Here is a 19,207-nt window from a genome sequence, read left to right as displayed (position 1 = left end):
TAGTGCCTGGACGGGCAGGTTCTACCATCTCTCCACTCACCAGTCCTCCACACTTGTGTGTCCGGGTCTGCTGTTCTCCTCAGGGAGACCCTCCACAGGACCCTCTGCCTGGGCAATCCCGCTCATTCTTCAGACTCAGCTCAAATATCCCTTCTTTCATGTCAGAGCGCCCACGGGACATCTTTATCTGTAGCAGTGACCTGCGGAGTTGGGGGACACACTCAAGAATTGCTTGGGGTACAGGAACAGTTGAGCACTCCTCTTTATATTTAGTTTCTATCTTCAAAAATAAAAAAGAAATCAACCTTTTCTAAAATTCAACACGCAACTTGGCGGAGATACGTGTATATACAATTTATTCACATATATTAGGTTGCACATGTGAAGTTGTCATTACTGAACTATTTTTTGTTCTATAAATGTGGCAGTTTCATGTAGTTCATCTAATATTACCTGAGAGTGAGTGCTTGCAGAGTGGTTACTCACGGGAATCAAAAGTTTCCGGTCAGTAGTGTCAAATCATGCTGTCTTACCTTGCTATTGCTTCCCCGCACCAGTAAGCCTGAAGGTGGAGAACTGAGCCTTTAATGTCTCGAGTCTCCTGCACACACCTAACCTTGACCCTGGGTTAGCATAGCAGATGCTTCCTCAGTTTGCATTTTGCATCTTGCATGCCTCTGGTGCCTTGGGAATGAAGAATATCATAGTTCTGGGCTCTGGACTGTGATGATTGAATGGAATCTGAGCCCACACCTAACAAAATAAACTCTTCTCCCCAGAACTGCCTCTGCCTGTCCCGTGCCACCCGATGGCCCAGCTCCTTCCGTCAGGCCCTGGAGGAGCCATTGCACACCCACCAAATGCAGGGGAGCATGTCAAAGGCACGCAAAGCTCCGGCTGCCCTTACATCTGAGCTCCAGTACCCTGTGTGCTGGGCATGAGTGACAAGCGGGGCCATCGGTCTGGGTGTCCCCATGGCATGGAGGCTTTGCCTGCTGAGTTCCCAGCAGCCATGATTAGACTTTACTACCCAGGAGAGGTAGTGGCAGTGAGCTGGGCTGCCACAAAGAGTAAGATGACATTAAACCATGTCTCTGACATAGACATCAAGGTGATGCTTCGGTGGCATAATTTCAGGGATGGCGGTAGGGCCTTTGTTCCAAAGCTCTTTTACCACCGGCCCAGTTCCTGAAATGTTACCAGTAGTGACATTCCTTTGTTCTTCTTCTTCCCCATTCTTTCCCCCTCAGGTGGGTCCATTGGCAGCCTGTGGGGGGCAGACCCATCCATGGGGTCCGGACTTGAGGCCTGGGGGACAGAAGTGAACAAAGGCAGGAGGGAGCGTACCAAGGAAAGTCTTTTGTCACCACCATCTCCGGGATTGTGTTGCTGTGTGTTCACCTGCAGGACAGCGGTCTGTAAACACCATGGCTGTTTAGTCCCTGTGAATGCAGAATGCTCCTCAGACCCCAAACAAACCACAGACCCAAGGGGCTATTTTCACTGGCATGCTTTATGAATTACTGGGATACTTTCATCTCACTGTTAACATCTATGGCACAGTGCCTGGCTCACAGGAGGCGCTCAATCAATATTTGTTGAATGCACAGCCCATAGACGTTGTTGGACTTTAGTTTCATTAAAGCGTTTCTGACCACTCAAGGCGCGTGTTGAGTGAAACGAAAGCATGTCAGGGTTAGTCACCACGAAGGATGGGGAAATGAGCAGCTGGGTCTGCCTTTGTATTCCACTCGCCTATTGTTCTAAGCCACATTTCTTTCACCATGGATTCCTCCAACGTGAGTGAAAAATTGGAATGACGGTTTGGGAAGGTCTAGTCACATCTGTCTGTCACAAAGGAAGCATGGTGGCTGCCAACCCATTGTTTGGAAGAATCAAGGGAATGGATCAAGGTCAGAGTGGAAGAGGCCAGTGTTGCTCTCCATGTGGGATGGGCTGGATGGACGGTGGGAGCTGCCCTCACAGATGGGTTACTGGGCGGGGGGGGGGGGGGGGGAAAGGGGTGTTTCCAAGGGCAGATGTAGCAAATTATATCCAACTGGGTGACTTGAAACAACAGGAATGTATTCTCTCACAGCCCTGGAGGCCACGAGTCTGAAACCCAGGCCTTGGCAGGCCCATCTCCTTATGAAGACTCCAGGGGAGCTTCCAGCACTTCCAGCTTCTGGTGGTTCCAGGTGTTCCTTGGCTTGTGGCAGCATCACTCCCATGTCTGCCTCCACCTTCACACGGCCTCTCCTCTGTGTCTTCGCCTCCTCCTATAAGAGCACTTGTTATTGGATGTAGGGCCAACCCAGTTAATCCAGAATATTTCAACTTGAGATCCTTAACTTAATTACATCTGCAAAGACCCTTTTCCCAAATAAAGTCAGCTTCACAGAGACTGGGGCTCAGGACTCAGACCTATTTTTTTTGGAGGGGGGGTTGGGGGGGCGGCACAGTTTAACCACTACAAGTGGGGTCAACCCCAGTTGTTTTCTGAACGTGATGCTGATAAAATGATCTGTGGAGATCATTGAGAAATTCCCAGTCAACATCAAGCATATTTCTTCTTTAAAAGAAGAAAATGTTGAATTTAATTTCATGTGCCTAGCACTTATGACTCATTTTTTCAGGAGTCTACTTCACACCTTTAAATTATTTTTCTTCGACATATTGGAAAATCTCTTCCAACAACTGATCTGTCACTTTGCACTTAAAAACACACACAACTGACTTTTGAAATTTACTAAGTTGCATTTTTATTAGAAACTAGAGGCTTGATGCATGAAATTGGTGCAAGAGTAGGCCTTCCTTCCCCCAGCTGCCGGCACTGGCCTCCCTCAGGCACTCAGGACCCGGGCTTCCCTCCGGCCACCGGCAGGCACCTGGGACCTGGGCTTCCCTCACAGCCCTGGCTTCATCCAGAAGGTGGTCCCGTCTAATTAGCATATTACGCTTTTATTATTATAGACTAGAGGCCCGATGCATGAAATTCGTGCACTTGGGGGGGGGGGGGCCCTCAGCCCAGCCTGCACCCTCTCCAATCTGGGACCCCTTGGGGGATGTCTGACTGCTGGTTTAGGCCCGATCTCACTGGACATCCCTCTCACAGTCCAGGACTGCTGGCTCCCAACAGTTCACCTGCCTGCCTGCCTGATTGCCCCTACTTCTGCCTGCCAGCCTGATCGACACCTAACTGCTTCCCTGCCAGCCCGATTGCCCCCAACTGCCCTCCCCTGCCGGCCTGGTCACCCCTAACTGCCCTCCCCTGCCGGCCTGGTCACCCATAACTGCCCTCCCCTGCGGGCCTGGTCCCCCCACAACTGCTCTCCTTCCCCTGCAGGCCCAGTCGCCCCCAACTGCCCTCCCCTGCCGGCCATCTTTTGGTGGCCATCTTTGACCTTATGGGGGCAGCCATCTTTGACCACATGGGGTTAGCATCTTGTGTGAGGGTGTGAGGGTCAATTTGCATATTATATCTTTATTATATAGTATAATGAGCTAGCTCCAAAAAAAAAAAAATGCTTTCATGGGAGATAGATGAGACCTTTCTATCATTTTGAAAATAAATAATGTATTAAAATGTTTTCATATTTTTAAAAAGTCAGATCAGATGATCAACTGAAGGGAAACAGATAGATAGAGACAAAGGGTGATTGTGAAGTTATTGTCCATTTAAATAAATTAATTTAAATCTTTCTGTGAGCATCATGCTTGTAAGAAAAATTGCAAGTAATTCCTAGTCAAGTCTTGATATTTAAACATAAAAAAAAAAAACGACACCTTTTTTTACTTCTATTTTTCCTAGAGGACAAAATCCTGCTCTCTAGAAAAATGGAAGTTCTTTTATTATGACCCCATTTGTCACAGTGTTGTTTGGAATTCAAAAATTTATAAATATCCTAAGTATTTATTGGCAGAGAAAAGCCTAAGTAATGGGGTAGAATCGTGATCTAACACTCTACACCAGTGATTTTCAACAGTGTGCTGCAAGAATTTTTAAAACATGCAATACCTGACTATGTAGCCAGGGGCACTGACCTCTTTTCCCTTAGATTGTCAAATAAAAAAAAAAAATGACAATATTCCCGGGCTAGTGTTGCCAAATGGTTAGAGCATTTGCCCAATCACTGAAGGGTGGAGGGTTTGATCCTTGGCCCCAGATGGGGCGTCTATGGTAGGCAACCAATAGACACGTCTCTCTCACATCGATGTTTCTCTCTCTCCCTTCCCTCCCTTCCACTCTCTCTAAAAACCAATGGGAAAAAATATCCTCGGTAAGGATTAACAACAAAAAATGACATTGTTTTTGTCAGATCAACACAAATTCTACTCTTTGGTGTGCCGCAGAATTTTGGTAGTTAGTTTATGTGTGTCGGGAGATGAAAAGGGTTGAAAATCACTGTGCCAGGCCTGCTGCACAGGTGGCTGGCAGCTCCGTGTATCAGCGAGGGTAACCCTCGCAAAAATAATGGCGACGGAGAAAGCAAGTTGGTGATACAAGTGGGAAACATATACAACGCTATATCTTGATTATGGCTACATACACCTAAAATAAGAAGGGCAGGAAAATATACGCGTTTCCGAATGAAATGCACCCTGTGCAGAGGAATGATCCCCCTGGGAAGGAAGTATGAGGAGCTGATGTCAGAAGGGACCATATGTGCAAGTTTTTATTTAGAAAAAACAAACAAATTATAGAGAAAATGGGAGAAAATGGTAGGGTTTGCTTGAGCTCAGTGGTGGGTATATGGGGCTTTGTTATTATTCTGTGTTTTTCTGTGTGTTTGAAATATTTTATGACTAGAAAAAGGTTCTTATTTTCCACTGGCTGAAGAGACTGTGTCTTTGTGCTCTGGTTGAGCTGAGAGGGAGGCAACTGATTTTAACCAACGACACGTGGATGGAACAAAGGCGAGGAGGGCCAGAGAGCATCAAACCAAATGCGTTTCGGGCATTTCGAACGCTGTGATTTCAGGCAACTATTTGAACCTCAATTTCTTCCCTTGCAAAATGGAGGTAATCTGTCTTGCCGACCTCACCGGGATGTGTGAGTAGATGAGCTATGAGAACAGTAGGGACATTGGGTAATTGCTGCGAATGGTGGCACAGTTACTGTGTTTTCCGACAGGCACTGCCCATCCATTGTTTACTTCACGGCTGATGACAGCGCTAGGATGTGTTCTGTTTTCCACGTTGTTTCACATAAAACATCGTAAGCTCAGAGACAGATGACTGCCCCGGGCTCTTCCTTCCAGAACCAGGCTTTCATAAGACGCAGAGTTAACCTCGGTGCCTGCTCCCAGGTGGCTCTAATGAAAGAGTGCACGGGGCTGTTCCCTGGACTCCCATCTCCTTGGCAGCTCTGATGGTTTCCAGTCCTGTCCTGCGGGGAGCGCGCCAGGGAACATAGTTTACACCTGACATAGCTGAGCCTATTCCCTTTCAGGCTGTGGCACCAGGTGGATGTGGTTTGTTTTCTGCTGGGACAGTCATGCTTTCTGAATCATCTCATGGAAGTTCTTAGGAAGAAACTACGGGCCAAAAAGCTTGCAGTTGACTCATCTGGGGATTACAGCTGTGAAGTAGCAGGAGAGGACGTGGGGCCTGGCCTTTTCCACATCACTACTTAGGAACCGTGCACTCGGGAGTCCTGATATCTGGCAAATTCAACCATCGGATTTAACATACTGAGCATTCGTGGTTTTTTCTTCTTGTTTTATGTTTTAAATATATTTTTATTGATTTCAGAGAGGAAGAGGGAGAGCTAGAGACATCAATGATGAGAATCACTGATCGGCTGCCTCCTGGGCACCCCACACTGGGGATTGAGCCCACAACCCAGGCAGGTGCTCTGACCTGAAATCGAACCGTGGCCTCCTGGTCCATAGGTTAACGTTCAACCACTGAGCCACGCCGGCTGGATAACATACTGAATCTTTGCTATGAGGAAAGCCTGATTCTCCCAGCTCTCCTGTTCCTAGCATCCAACTTGTATGAGAGGGGATAGGATTGGCGGGGAGTTGACCCAGGGCGTGGCACTGGAATTCTTCTGGAGCAGCATAGGTGGGGGTGACAGAGGCAGAGAGAGACAGAGCCTGGCCACAGCAGTCTCCAGACCAGCAGAGCATTTGTAGCCGAGGACCAAGGAGAAGTGAGCTGTCCCAGGAACAGGAATCTGGAACGTGCTCCCAGACCCACAGGCAGCCAGAACACCCTTCACCAGGGTATTACCTCCTGTTCTTGTGTAACCCAGCCCAGCACACCTGAGGGCAGGTCCCCAGGGCTAACGGGCAGGAGGAGGTGTGGCTAGCTGCTCCCTCACCTGACTCTCTCTGGTGCAGAGAAATCAGGAGCCAGGCCAACCTTCTAAAACGTGTGGGGATCAGAGCAGGCTAAAGAAGTCCCTGAGTTGCCACTTGTCTTCTCGTCCCATTTGTCTGCTTGGCCTTCACCTCTCTGCTTTGGCAGATGCCTGGGCGAGAGGCAGAGCTACATTTTCCCCACGGTTGTACTTCCTGTTGCCATTTATAATTCGCTCTCAACGGGGTCAAGAGACAGAGGTTGACATAACCTACCAGCTCATCTGGAAATGTTCCTCCGTGTGGCCCGACTCGATCGAGATCTCCAATCAAAGCTCTGACTCAATGTTATACTCAACCATCTGTTTTATTTTAAACATGTCCACACTGCATTGAGCATCAACACAGATGTGACTTAGAAACCCACAGCCCGGTCCCAGCAGGTGATGGGTCCAGTGTACGACTTGGGGTGGACCGTTACTGTTCACAGTGAAAGAAAAAAAGAAAGAAAAGATGAAATGGACATTATTCCCAACTCCTGTTTGGGAATCTGAGTGATGAACCAGGAAGGTTTTAAGCTCATAATGCTCTTCTTAACCCCTTTCTCTCAATCAAAGATGATGTTCAAACATGGAACCTGGGCTGGTGGACCAGCTGGACTTAGGCAACAGAAGGGCACACTGTTTATAATAACGTCCACATGTTACTGCAAACAAAAAGCGGGGTGGGGAACAGCTGCGCTGATAGTTTACTTTTTCCTGTTTGATGAGCTCGTGCAAGTTTACAGGATATCAGATCTGCACAAACACAGTCACGACGGAGCATCTGCTAAGTGTAAAGACTTTCTGTTTAGGAAAAAGCCTTCAGCTGACCCCTGGGAAGCAATGTACTGAACTGAGTGGTGCCCACACAGAACAGCAGCTTGGGCACCTGGATTCTGATTTTTCAACTACGACCCCACAGAAGTATGTGGGATCTCATGAAGACCGGGAGCATCTTCTGTTTTTAAATCCAGCTGCTTTAAAAAAATTAGTATTTTATAAGATTATTCCCTCTAAGGCAGGAAGGGAATGTTAGAAACCCGGCAGGTTCTGGCTTTCTTCTGTTTGGGAACCACCGTGGTTCTTGGTGTCTGGGATAGGTGAGCCTCTGGCACCGCCAGGCCTCCAGTAGCCTCCTGAGCCACCATCAGGGCTGAGGTCTCCATAGTCTAGATCAGCAGTCGCCAACCTTTCAGACCTCACGGACCACCAGTGGTCCATGGACCACCGGTTGGCGACCACTGGTCTAGATCAAAGCAGCCAATCTGAAGAGCCTGCGTCATGGGGATGAGAAGGCCACCCCCTTAGTACTGGCTCCCCAGCATCTGAGGGAAGCAGAGGGTCAAGTAGGAGCAAACCTTTGAGTCATCAAGTCATCGCGGGAAATGAGGGGAAAGCAAGCCTGGAGGCTGCCCGGTAGCTTGTTCCTTGTTGTGAGACTTACATACTGCTCCAGGTGAGATTCTTCCACTTGATTATTCACACCAAATCGGGCTTTAAAGATAGACCAAACCAGACCGGAATGTGTACGTTTCAACAGATCAAACTGCAAAATGCTGATGCCATTTACTGACATAGCACTAGACCCAAGGACTCCACTGGTATAAATATTTCCAGATTCCTTTGCATTTTAACAATAACAGAGAATGGTTAGAACAAAGGCATGAGTACGGCATCTGCCATCGATGGAATTACATTGTCTGTCTGAGTGACAAATCAATCTATAGAGTGTGCTCCATTTCCTATGCATTTTGTTTTTTAAGTCATCTTTTCCAAAACTTGTATGTTAAAAAAGAGTTTCTCAAAAGACAAAATATTTAAAGGAGCAAGTCTTGTGGATGGATGATCGTTCCTGCGGTTACTCTTGGCAGGCGGAGGGATCACCATGGATTCTGAGTTGGGGGGCAGGCATTTCCATGGGTCATCTTCTCCCATGTGCACGGGGACAGGGGAGGTCGGAAAGTCTTTTTTAAACATGTTGGCAGAAGGGCACAATTCTTCAGCTCGTTAGGGCCTGTGAAAACAAAGAGAGAGGGGATGGTCACTCCTTTTACTGGCACTGGGAACAGGAAGCCCATGAGTCATGTGCCTATTGTCCTTCTCAGTCTTCCAATCCTGGAGGCTTGCACTCTTCTTTCTCAACCATTCTTCCTCCATGCCTGGGTCCCACACAGCCAGGGTCCGATTCCTGGGCATCTCCAAATACATAATTCCAAAGCCATTGTGAATCGTGTCTCTCAAACCCCCAGATCCATGGCATCTGTCCTCTTCCTGCTCCCCAGACTCCCCAGTCCCATATCACCTTCCCAAGAGAAATACAAAAAAAAAGGTTTCCTCTGGCTATGAATTCGAATGTTCTGAATTCTTGGGGAATTTTAATAAAGAGGACGAATTCCTTCTTATCAGTAGCCAATGCTAGGAGTACACTACCATGTGTGTGGGTGTGTCCAGGGCAGGATGGAGGGAGGGACCCCATCCCAGCAGAATTCCTCATCCCTGTGAGACCTGGCCCCACAGCAGATGGTCTTCTGGAAACCTCCCACCTCTGATGATCGGGAGCAGGGTGATGAGGTGTCAAGTTCACACTTGGTTCGGGTTTTCTCTCAAGTCGTTAGTTGGAAAATTAAGACAAGAGGTCAAGTTTGGTCAGAGTTCAATGGAAGTCAATCATAGAGTCACCTCTGGCTATGACTCTCTTTTTTTAGGAACATGTAAGGCCCACGCACACACTTGTTCTTCTGGGGAAACTTCAGATGCAGGACTTCTGGAGGCTGGGACTTTTGATCTTGACCTTCATTTAAAGGTTTCCATTAGCTCAAAGGTCAGAGCTCTAGAAGTGACTACCTTCACTCATCTTCACTCATCTATCACATGGGTGTAAGTTGTTTACTTACGAGTACCTTCCCGACATTTTTCGCACGAACACAATGATGATCCCAGCAATGAATCCAATGCCTAGTAGGACGCCAACTATGATTCCAATCAGGGTCCCAGTTGCAAAGCCATCTGAATGAGAAGGAAGAAACCATGAGCCCAGATAAGCAATACACCTACCATACAATGTGTCATCCACAGCGCCACTGCCCTACTGTAGATAGAAATCACGTTCCATGCTGTTTCTCCTGTATCCAGTGGAAGCTATTTCAGAAGAGGAGAAACTCTGGACTACTCTAATCTCATCTAATGAATGGAAAGATTTCTGGGTCTCAAGATTGTTGAAGTATACCATTCATACAGCGTGGATTCACAGTTAATCACTGGGTAGTGTTTGTGTACAGCTATTAAGTTAGCCCTCATTTTCACTCTTAATAACAATAAACTGTGATTTGACATCATTCTCCACAGATGTCATTAAGTGAATAGACTCATTTGTGGTTTGATTATTTTCAAATTCAGGCAATTCCCTTTTCTCTCTTAAAAGAAGTTTGAAACCTGTTTCTTGGAGGGTTCTCTATTCTGCACTTGTTGACTCCAATCCAGAAAAGAATGTAATTCATCACAAAGATTAGGTTCAAAGAAACCCCCCACTTTTTAAAAAAAATCTGAAAAGAATATTTTGATACCCAAACCTAGCTTACCTTTTGCACCTGTTGTCTGTGTGTCTCCTGTAAAGAGAAATGTAATGATATAGAATTATTAGGATTTAATAACTGTAATTTAACAATTGGCAAAAGATGAGCTTACTCTAAGAGGAAGGTAGCAAAACACAAGCAAAGAAGATAATTTCTTAAATAAATTGGATCGGGGATTTTTAAGCAAGCTTTGACATGATCCTGTCTTCAAAACGATTATTACTGAATTTATGAACACTTCTTCATGCCTATGGGTCCAAAGTACGTTTGTGTACATTACTTTTCTGCTATCAACTCAAGGCAACTGGCCCACAGAGGTCTTAAATAAATGATTAGAAAGTTTCAGAGCTTAGGGTAACAAAGAATCCAAGGCTGTTGATTCTTGGTCCAATGTCAAGGTCATGGAAAACTTACCCACTGTGATGAGGTCTGTTTTGAAGAATTTTCATTTTGAGAGCAATATGCTCTAGTTTTGGAAGGTGTGACCAAGATTGAGATTTGTCTTTTGATATTAATTCCCTGCCTTTTTTTTCAGTAGCAAGATTCACATCTTACAGGGCAGTAGCAACATGCACAGCTCAGTTTAATGAAAGAATACACACTTTGTATTCAGGCCACTGTGATGTTAGGATTTCTACCTGCAGCCAAACCTAGTTCAATAGTTGCAATGTGAATATTTTCATTTACCTATCACGTGGGTATCAGTTATTTACTTACAAGTATCTTCCTGTAAGTAAATAAGAAAATGGTGAGTTTCAGATAATTTTACACAATTCCTATTTAAAATTAAAGGTTTTGTTTTGTTCTTTCCCATTAACCTCTCTGTAGAGAGTCCTTAACTCCTCTGGGGGGTATTTGTTTATCTAGTTTGCAGATGGAGAAAAATCAAGGTGCCTTGATTTCATGATACAATGGAGAGAAGTGAACCAATCAGGCCCTTCCCTACAACCTTAGCTCACACCTTGCAAAATGCAGATACCCAAGAACGTTCTTAATGAAAGATGAAACCAGCCATCCATCATCTACAAAATGCTTGCTTTCCCTAATGGTTGGGTTTGAAAGAAGCCATCCCTTTGTCTCCAGAAAGACACCTTTTCAAGAGGGCACCAGGGTAGGTAGGGGTCTCCTGGCATGAGCTGAACCTAGGCTCGGAAGCACTCACACGGAGCTCAAGTGGATGGTGCTATCCCACCATAAACGTGTTTTGGAGGCTGCTGGACCTGAGTCTTGCCCAGAACAACAGCATCGTCAAATCAACTCCTCAAATGTCATCTCCAGCTGCCAAATACCGGCAGAAACAGGTCTAATTGTTTGCTTATCATGTCTTAACATGGTGGCTGCCAATTCCAACCTCAGAACACGCCATCATCACCATCAATGACACCATGAGTTAGGAAATACCAAAAATAAAGTTTATGGAAGATTCCTTACTAAATTAGAATGGATTAGTCCTGTCCTCCCTAGCTCCCTTGCAATTACATGGCTGTGATCATAAAATGTGTCGTAAATGTGAACATCATCACACTTGGGCGTTTCATGGGAAAGACATTTGCTCCCCTAATGAAATTACCTCTTAAGAAACCCAAATGCTTAAAATTACATTTTAACTCATGTAACGATTTCTTGGGACACTGACATATGAAGTGGGAATGTACTGTGAGTCACAGGTTTTGTGACAGGATGGGGTAGGGGATACCACTGAAGAGTAACAGGAGTGTTTTCCAGGCAATTGAGAATTTTTTTTAAGGATTAGGAGAGGTATCTTGGCATGACAGAAAGAATACTCAGCTTGGAAGGTTCCATTTTCTGCCGCCCATTAGCTGTTAACAATTTCTTTATTTTCTTCTTGTTTGTTTGTGTTTTTGTAAATCCTCACCAGAGGATATTTTTCCATTGATTTTTGAAGAGAGTGGAAAAGAGGAGGAGAGAGAAAGAGAGAGAGAAAGAGAGAAACATAGATCTGAGAGAGACACATGAATTAATTGCCTCCCCCACACACCCCAACCAAGGCTGGGATTGAGGCTGCAACTAAGGTACATGCCCTTGACCAGAATTGAACCAGGCACCCTTCAGTATACGGCCGATGCTCTATCCACTGAGCCAAACAGGGTAAGCTGTTAACCAGGTAATGCTCCATTTCTTTAGCATCTTCGGGTGACCTTTAAGCTTTACTTTCAAAGCACTTTCAGAAAGTTGTTTTTTTCTATTGTGGTAAAATATACATAACACAAAATTTACCCTCTTCATCATTTTTGTGTACAATTCAATGGTAGAAAGCACATTCATATTTTTGTGCCATCATCACCAACATCCATCTCCAGAACTCATCTCACAACACTGACATTATATACCCATTAAACAGTAACTCCCTACTCCCTCACCCCCAACCCCAGACGACCATCCTTCTGCTTTCTGTCTCTATAATTCTGACTACTTTGTGTAGTGTACCTCATCTAAGTGGGATCATACATCATCTGCCTTTTGGTGACTAGCTTATTCTAATTAGCATAATGTCTCAAGGTTTACCCATTTGTACTATGTGTCAATTTTATTCCTTTTACAGGCTGAATAATATTCCATTGTATGTATTCAAGGTGCCTTGATTTTGTTTATCCATTCATCTGTCAATAAATTCCACATTTTAGCTACAGTAAAATAATGTTGCTATGAATGTAGGTGTACAGATATAAAGTGTGTTTTTTTTAAATATATTTTATTGATTTTTTTACAGAGAGGAAGGGAGAAGGATAGAGAGTTAGAAACATCGATGAGAGAGAAACATCGACCAGCTGCCTCTTGCACACCCCCTACTGGGGATGTGCCCGCAACCAAGGTACATGCCCTTGACCGGAATCGAACCCGGGACCCTTGAGTCCACAGGCTGACGCTCTATCCACTGAGCCAAACCGGTTAGGGCAAGTGTTTTGTTTTTTTTTTAATCCTCACTTGAGGACATGTTTCTATAGAGGAAGGAAGGAAGAGAGAGAGTGAGAGAATGAGAGAGAAAAACATCAGTTGGCTGCCTCCTGTAATGCCCCAACTGGGGATCGAACCTGAAACCTGGATCAATGCCCTGATTGGGAATTGAACCGCCATCTGTCAGTGTACGAGACGATGCTCCAACTAACTGAGCCACACTGGCCAGGGCTAAAGCATTTTTTAAAAATCCTCAGAAGTGCTATAGATTTTGTAAAACCAGGTTGGCTTTGGGTCTGGAAATGTATATTGACACTAAAGAATAACTTTCTAGGTGTTCAGATGTACATTTGGTTTGAGGAACCACTGTACTAGGCAAAGTCTTTGTGTTTCCTTTCATTTAAAGATGGAAATACCTATCACTTGTTCTCAAGGCAGAGAACTCTGTTCAGCAGCCCAATTTTATCTAGATAAAATGATTTATACAAAACAGCTCAAGTTAGTAATCACTCATTGCAGTTATGGTTAGTTCCTTTTCTTGTTCACCCCTATATACTACAAAATGAGTGCATATTTTAAAAAAAAGGACTTAATTTCTTTTTAAAAAGCTCTAGAAATAGAAAGCTATCTCTTTCTATCGCTGAGTTGTAATGGCAAGGATCTGTCCTCGTTTTTGTCAGTGATGATCGAAACCTCATTATCATGGCAAAGACCCAACGTTCTCCTTTCTAATTTCTCTCCAAGATGTTCCACTCATAAAGCTGCAGGTGTCAGCTGTGTATCACAAGTACAACCCCAAATCCTGGTAAGAAAAGATTCTTGCTCTGTGGGTACAGACATGAATTCCATATGAGATGGCAAACAGTACTATAGAACCCATTGATATTTACATAAGTTGGCTGAGTTTTACGCTTTTAGGTAAACACACAAAGTTCTTAGTGTAGCATTCTATCCACTTATGGTCAGCAACATGACACCAGTAGCTACTCCTCTTGCCCTGGTGGGGGTAGTATCCCTTGTTCTCAAGGCAGAGAACTCCGCTCAGCAGCCCAATAAATCAAATTGGATTTATCAACCTAACACATCGAGTTCTGAACCTACCACATAATGCTTGGTTTGGAATTCACTCTTGCATTCCAAAAATATGCCCTGCTGATTATTACACTTGGTCATGGCTTCTAGAGGGTAATGATTATGCAAAACAAGATCAATTCGTGTTGGGGTGACCGGGTTTCTTACCCCTGGGGTGACTAGTGGCCTCATTCAAGGCCGTGGTGCTCTGGGCTTCTTCTTGGGTGTGGCCTGTGCTTTCTGAAGTTGGCAGGTCCTCTATAGGAGTGTCCATGTGTTTTGTATTTGTGGGCACCTATTGGAGACGTAAATGAAGCAAAACAGAAATATAACATCATGTTTTAAAATATATACACAGTCCTATAACAGAAAAGAAGACAGTAGGTCCTCGGGTTACGTCGGAGATCCGTTCCTACGGCGCGATGTAACGTGATTTTCGCCGTAATCGGGGGACCCACCTACATAAGCACGTATGTCACTCACATGGAGCACATACACAGCAGTAATGAAGTGAAACAGTAAAAACAATTTAAAAGAAAGATAACAATTCCTGACCTTTACTTGTGGTAAATAAATAATAAAAAACATAAAGCATATATGTACATACGTCGAAATGGGGGAACTTTTTTTTTAAATATAAATAAATGGGAGATGGCGACATAACCATGAAACGACGTAGGTCGAGTCTGACATAACCCGAGGACTGTCTGTATACAGGGGTGGCATAAATATATAAAATATATGATGACATAAATTTAAAGTGGAAACCAGAAAGCAAACCAACGGAATAACGGGAACACGAATAAAACCATGCCTCCAGAAATGAATACCGAGTGTTTACTTCCATGGGTCTTAATTCTTGCTGACTTAGACTAAATGTTACCGTGTAGTTGGAAGCTGTGAGGATTAGGCAATTGTGGCATATTGTGTGCAAAGAGGTAAAGGGTAGTATATGACAGTGGTCGGCAAACTCATTAGTCAACAGAGCGGCAAACGGCGGCTCGTGAGCCACATCCACATGTGGCTTGCGAGCTGCGGTTTGCCGACCACTGTCCTAGGGTCTTAATTCTTCAGAAAATACCAGCTCACTAGCTTTAATTCTTCCTCTCCCTTGAATTTGAATGGCATTTCCTTCCTGCAACATTTTGGGGGCATATATTATGTTGTATTATACTTTAATGCCCTATCTCTCCCAATAACCTTTTTAAAAACGTACTATGTGCCAGCCCCTTTAAATGCCTCATTTACTGCACATACACACACAAAAAAAACACCCTATGAAGTAGATCTTATTATTAGTCCTACAGTATGAAAAAGGCTTAGAGAGGTTCGAAAATATGCCCAAACTCACATAGCCAATAAGGGGCAGAATAAGACTTGGAAGTGGTTCTGTTGACTCCAAAGTTTAGGCCAATGTAACATTCACAAATATACTAATGAGCACAAGCAACAGAAGCAAAAATAGGTAAATGGGACCTCATCCAACTTAAAAACTTCGTGCATCCAAGGACACAATCAACAAAGGGAAAAGGCAACCTAGGGAATAGGAGACAATGTTTGCAATTCATATGCCTGGTAAGGGTATGAAGAAATCCTCCAGCTCCACAATAGGAAATCAAATAACCTGAGGACTTTAATACAATAGCCAACAAGCATATGAAAAGATTCTTAATATCATTAATCGTCAGCGAAATGCAAATCAGTACCTCAATGAGATTATCACCTCACACCTGGTAGCATGGCTACTATCAAAAGAACAGAAAACACTGTGTTGGCAAGACTGTTGAGAAAACGGAACCACTGTGCACTGTTGGTGTAACTGGAAGTGGTGCAACCACTAGGGAAACAGGATAGAGGTTCCTCAGAAAAATTAGGAATATAATGACCATATGATCCAAAAATCCCACTTCGGAGTCTAGACCCAAGAGAACTGAAAGCAAGGTCTTGAGATATTTGTACACCCATGTTCAAAGCAGCACTATTCATAATAGCCAAAAGCAACCCAAAAGTCCATCAATGCTGAATGAATAGTAAAAATGTCGTATATCCATTTAATGGAATATTATTCAGTCCTTAAAAAGAAGGAAATTTGGACACATGCTACAACATGGATGAACCTTGAGGACATTAAGCCAAGTGAAATAAGCCAGTCAGTCACTAAAAGGCAAATACGGTGTGATTCCACTGACATGAGGCACTTAGAGCAGTCAGAATAGAGTTAAAAAGTAGAATGGTAGTCACCAGAGATTGGAGGGAGGAGGAAAAGGTGAGTTGTTTAATGGGTGCAGTTTCAGATTTGCAAGATGAAGACAGTCTGGAGATCTGTTTCACAAGATGAATATACTTAATACTACTGAATTGTGGGCACACTTAAAAATGGTTCAGTTGGCCCCGGCCAGGTGACTACAATGTTTAGAGCATTGTCCCATATGCCAAACGTTGCAGGTTCAATTCCCGGATAGGGCATATACCTAGGTTGTGAGTTTGATCCCAGGTTGGGTGCATACAGGAGGCAACTGATTGGTGTTTCTCACATCAATGTTTCTGTTTCTTTCTCTCTGTTTCTTTCTCTCTCTCTCTCTCTCTCTCTCTCTCTCTCTCTCTCTCTCTCTGCCCCTCTCTGTCTGTCTCTTGCCTCCTTCACCTCTCTCTAAAATCAATAAACATATCCTCAGGTGAGGATTTTTTAAAAATGGCTCAGATGATAAATTTTACTAGTATGTTATGTGTTCTTTAACATAATAAAAAATTTGCTAATGAGTATCTACCATGTGCCTCGTATAGTTCTCAACCCTGGGGATAGTCTTAAATAGGGGTTGGCACACTTTTCTGTAGAAGGCCAAATGGTAAATATTTTCTCTGTTATAACCAACTACTCAACTCTGCTCTTAGGGTATGAAAGCAGCCTGAGATCATTCTCAACTGAATAGGCACTGCTGTGTTCCGGTAAAACTTTACTGACAAGGACAGGGGGTAGGCCCAATCTCGTGAGTAGTTTGCTGTCCTCTGGCTGAGAGAGTCACTCCTGGGGGGATGGGGATGGGATTCCTTTAGGCCTTTTTGAGATAATGAGTGAACTTAAGAATCATGAGAAAAAAAATCAACCATGGACCGATCTGGGGAGTGTTCAAAGCAGAGAAAACAGAAACCTAAGTTGGAATAAGTTCAAAGGTCAGAAGGGCCAACATGGCTGAAATAGAGAACTCGAGAGGGACAGTGGTACCAGAGGACGTCACTGAGGTGGGCAAGAGCCTCTGTCCCATGTCAGTACATTAAAAGCTCCTTAAGGGTGGAAGATGTGGCCTATATCCCTCCTCAATGCCTCCAAGAGCCTGGCATCTGGTCTTGCCCATGGCAGGGGCTTAAGATATGTATGACCTGATTAAAGGTCATTAGGGTGGGGTCATTAGGGTCATTAGGAATGTGTCAGTTGGGACTCCACATAGTCTACACCAGTATGGTCTGTGGGTGCTTATTACCAGTCACAGTATGACAGGAAGTTGTGAATACATATCTAGAAACGTTTATAGCAATCCAAGATGTGTCTTGTATTAACACATGGGCTATAGTAGACTGGACATCTATAAACCAACCTCCTTACCAGTTTGAGAAGCCCTGATGTAGACACTCGAAGCACCTGTGGTCAGCACACCAGTTACCTGCCAGCTGGATGAAACTGGGAAGTCGCTTTTGTTGCAAGCCATGTGACAACTCCTTTGAATGGTCCCGCTGATTACACATATACATATATAAATACATGTATACATATATGTCTTTGCATGTGATTGCATGCTTACAAACCAAATTCCTCCCTTCCTGGGACACTCACCTGACTTGTGAAGCCAGCAGGCTTATGGGACTGTTCATTGGCACCTGGGGTCATCGTATTATCATCCACACCTGGGGTCACCATGCCATTTTCCATACTTGGGGTTGTAACATCATCTTCTGGCAGGACTGTGCTGGCTAAAAAAGGAAGACCCAGTCAGGGCTCATGGTGGATGTAGCGTGGGCAGACCTAACGGGCTGGCTACAATGAGATGATTTTTCCCCATTTCTTTTTGGGATTTGTTGTTACATTTCCTGCTTAGCACAAACCATCTTCCTTGCTGCACCTCTGGCACGTACGATGGCCTGGTTGTCGCCATTGCCCAAGAAAGGAGGGTGGAAAGAGAAAAAGCTGAAGCAGCCAGCCCCTCCTTGACATCCCCCTGGGGCAGACTGTACACCTCTCTTTTTCAGGTACTATTTCAGATGATGAAGTAATGTATTCAGGTTACTAGCATATCATGTAGACCTGGAAAAATTCTAAATTATAGGCACCTTGGGAGAGTTCTAAAACCACTTTGCAGGCTGTATCTCCAACCTACTGAATCAGAAATGTCCAAAAGGCAGGGTCTCCATCTTTCCAAAGTCAAGTTGGCTCTCCATTTAACTTTAAGACTGCTTGCTGCCTACCTGAATGATTAGCATTGGCTTTGACCACTGACCTCAGAGATTACATGAGTTCAACATCCTATCTTACCGTTGGGCTAATGTCTGCAGGGGAAGGTCAGCAATATACTTAAGGATGCCAGCGATAACTAAGTGAACTCTCCGTGCACCAAGAGCTACGCTACTGAGAAACCTCACTGGCCCTGGACCTGGCTCTCCTGCATTGACACTGGGTGAATGACCCTGTTGTGCCAAAGAAAAGGTTTCTGGAGGAGCAGGGGATAGCAAATTCTAAAACCGGGCAGAGAACAGATGAAAACAGTGGCCTCTTCTTCAACCTGTATCCCAGTGATCTGAGCTAATCATGACCAAGCCGGAGCACCATCTCAACTCACCAGATAATCCTTTCGCTAGTTAAAAATCTGACTCACTGGCCACAGGCTCCGTCCGCAGACTCAGAGGGGCTCTGGAAATCCCATGACTAAGTACAGTTGCAAAATAAGGGAGCACACGCATCCCAGGAGCAGAGGGAGGGGTGCTTGGGGACTGCTTTGAGGATGTAATTAAAGAGCGGATGTTTGCAACCAGGCCGTGCTCAAGTCAGCCAGCAGCCCGTCCTTGCTTTAAGATGCCTATTCCTCCCCATGCTTCTTGCCGGCCCAGCCACAGGCACCGCTAATAAATATTTGATCACAGCGTCTTTGCTGATGCAGAGGGAGAAAGCCTCTAGAGCAGAGGTTCTCAACCTTCCTAATGCCTCGACTCTTTAATACAGTTCCTCATGTGGTGGTGACCCCCAACCATAAAATTATTTTCGTTGCTACTTCCTAACTGTAATTTTGCTACTGTTATGAATCGTAATGTAAAT

General features: G+C 44.6%; 1 protein-coding gene across 2 annotated transcripts in view; it reads right to left on the bottom strand.

Annotated features, from left to right (window-relative positions):
• Nucleotides 1-6,653: 6,653 nt before the first annotated feature.
• Nucleotides 6,654-19,207, bottom strand: part of PDPN (podoplanin) — a 30,887-nt gene continuing 18,333 nt past the window's right edge. Inside the window, exons 2-6 of one of the 2 annotated variants that reach the window (XM_080658198.1) lie at nt 17,735-17,871; nt 14,074-14,200; nt 9,925-9,951; nt 9,241-9,352; nt 6,654-8,360 (exon numbers count right to left, since the gene is read on the bottom strand). In XM_080658198.1, the coding sequence (XP_080514324.1) occupies nt 8,354-8,360; nt 9,241-9,352; nt 9,925-9,951; nt 14,074-14,200; nt 17,735-17,871 (410 nt within the window). In that variant the 3' untranslated portion in view covers nt 6,654-8,353. The remainder of the gene's footprint in view (nt 8,361-9,240; nt 9,353-9,924; nt 9,952-14,073; nt 14,201-17,734; nt 17,872-19,207) is intronic. The other variant, XM_080658199.1, reaches the window with a different exon arrangement.

This window comes from Plecotus auritus (genome assembly GCF_963455305.1).
Source record: "Plecotus auritus genome assembly, chromosome: 2".
In the NCBI taxonomy this organism is placed as follows: domain Eukaryota; kingdom Metazoa; phylum Chordata; class Mammalia; order Chiroptera; family Vespertilionidae; genus Plecotus; species Plecotus auritus.
Note: the sequence above shows the minus strand (reverse complement) of the source record. Positions and strands in the feature narration are given on the sequence as shown.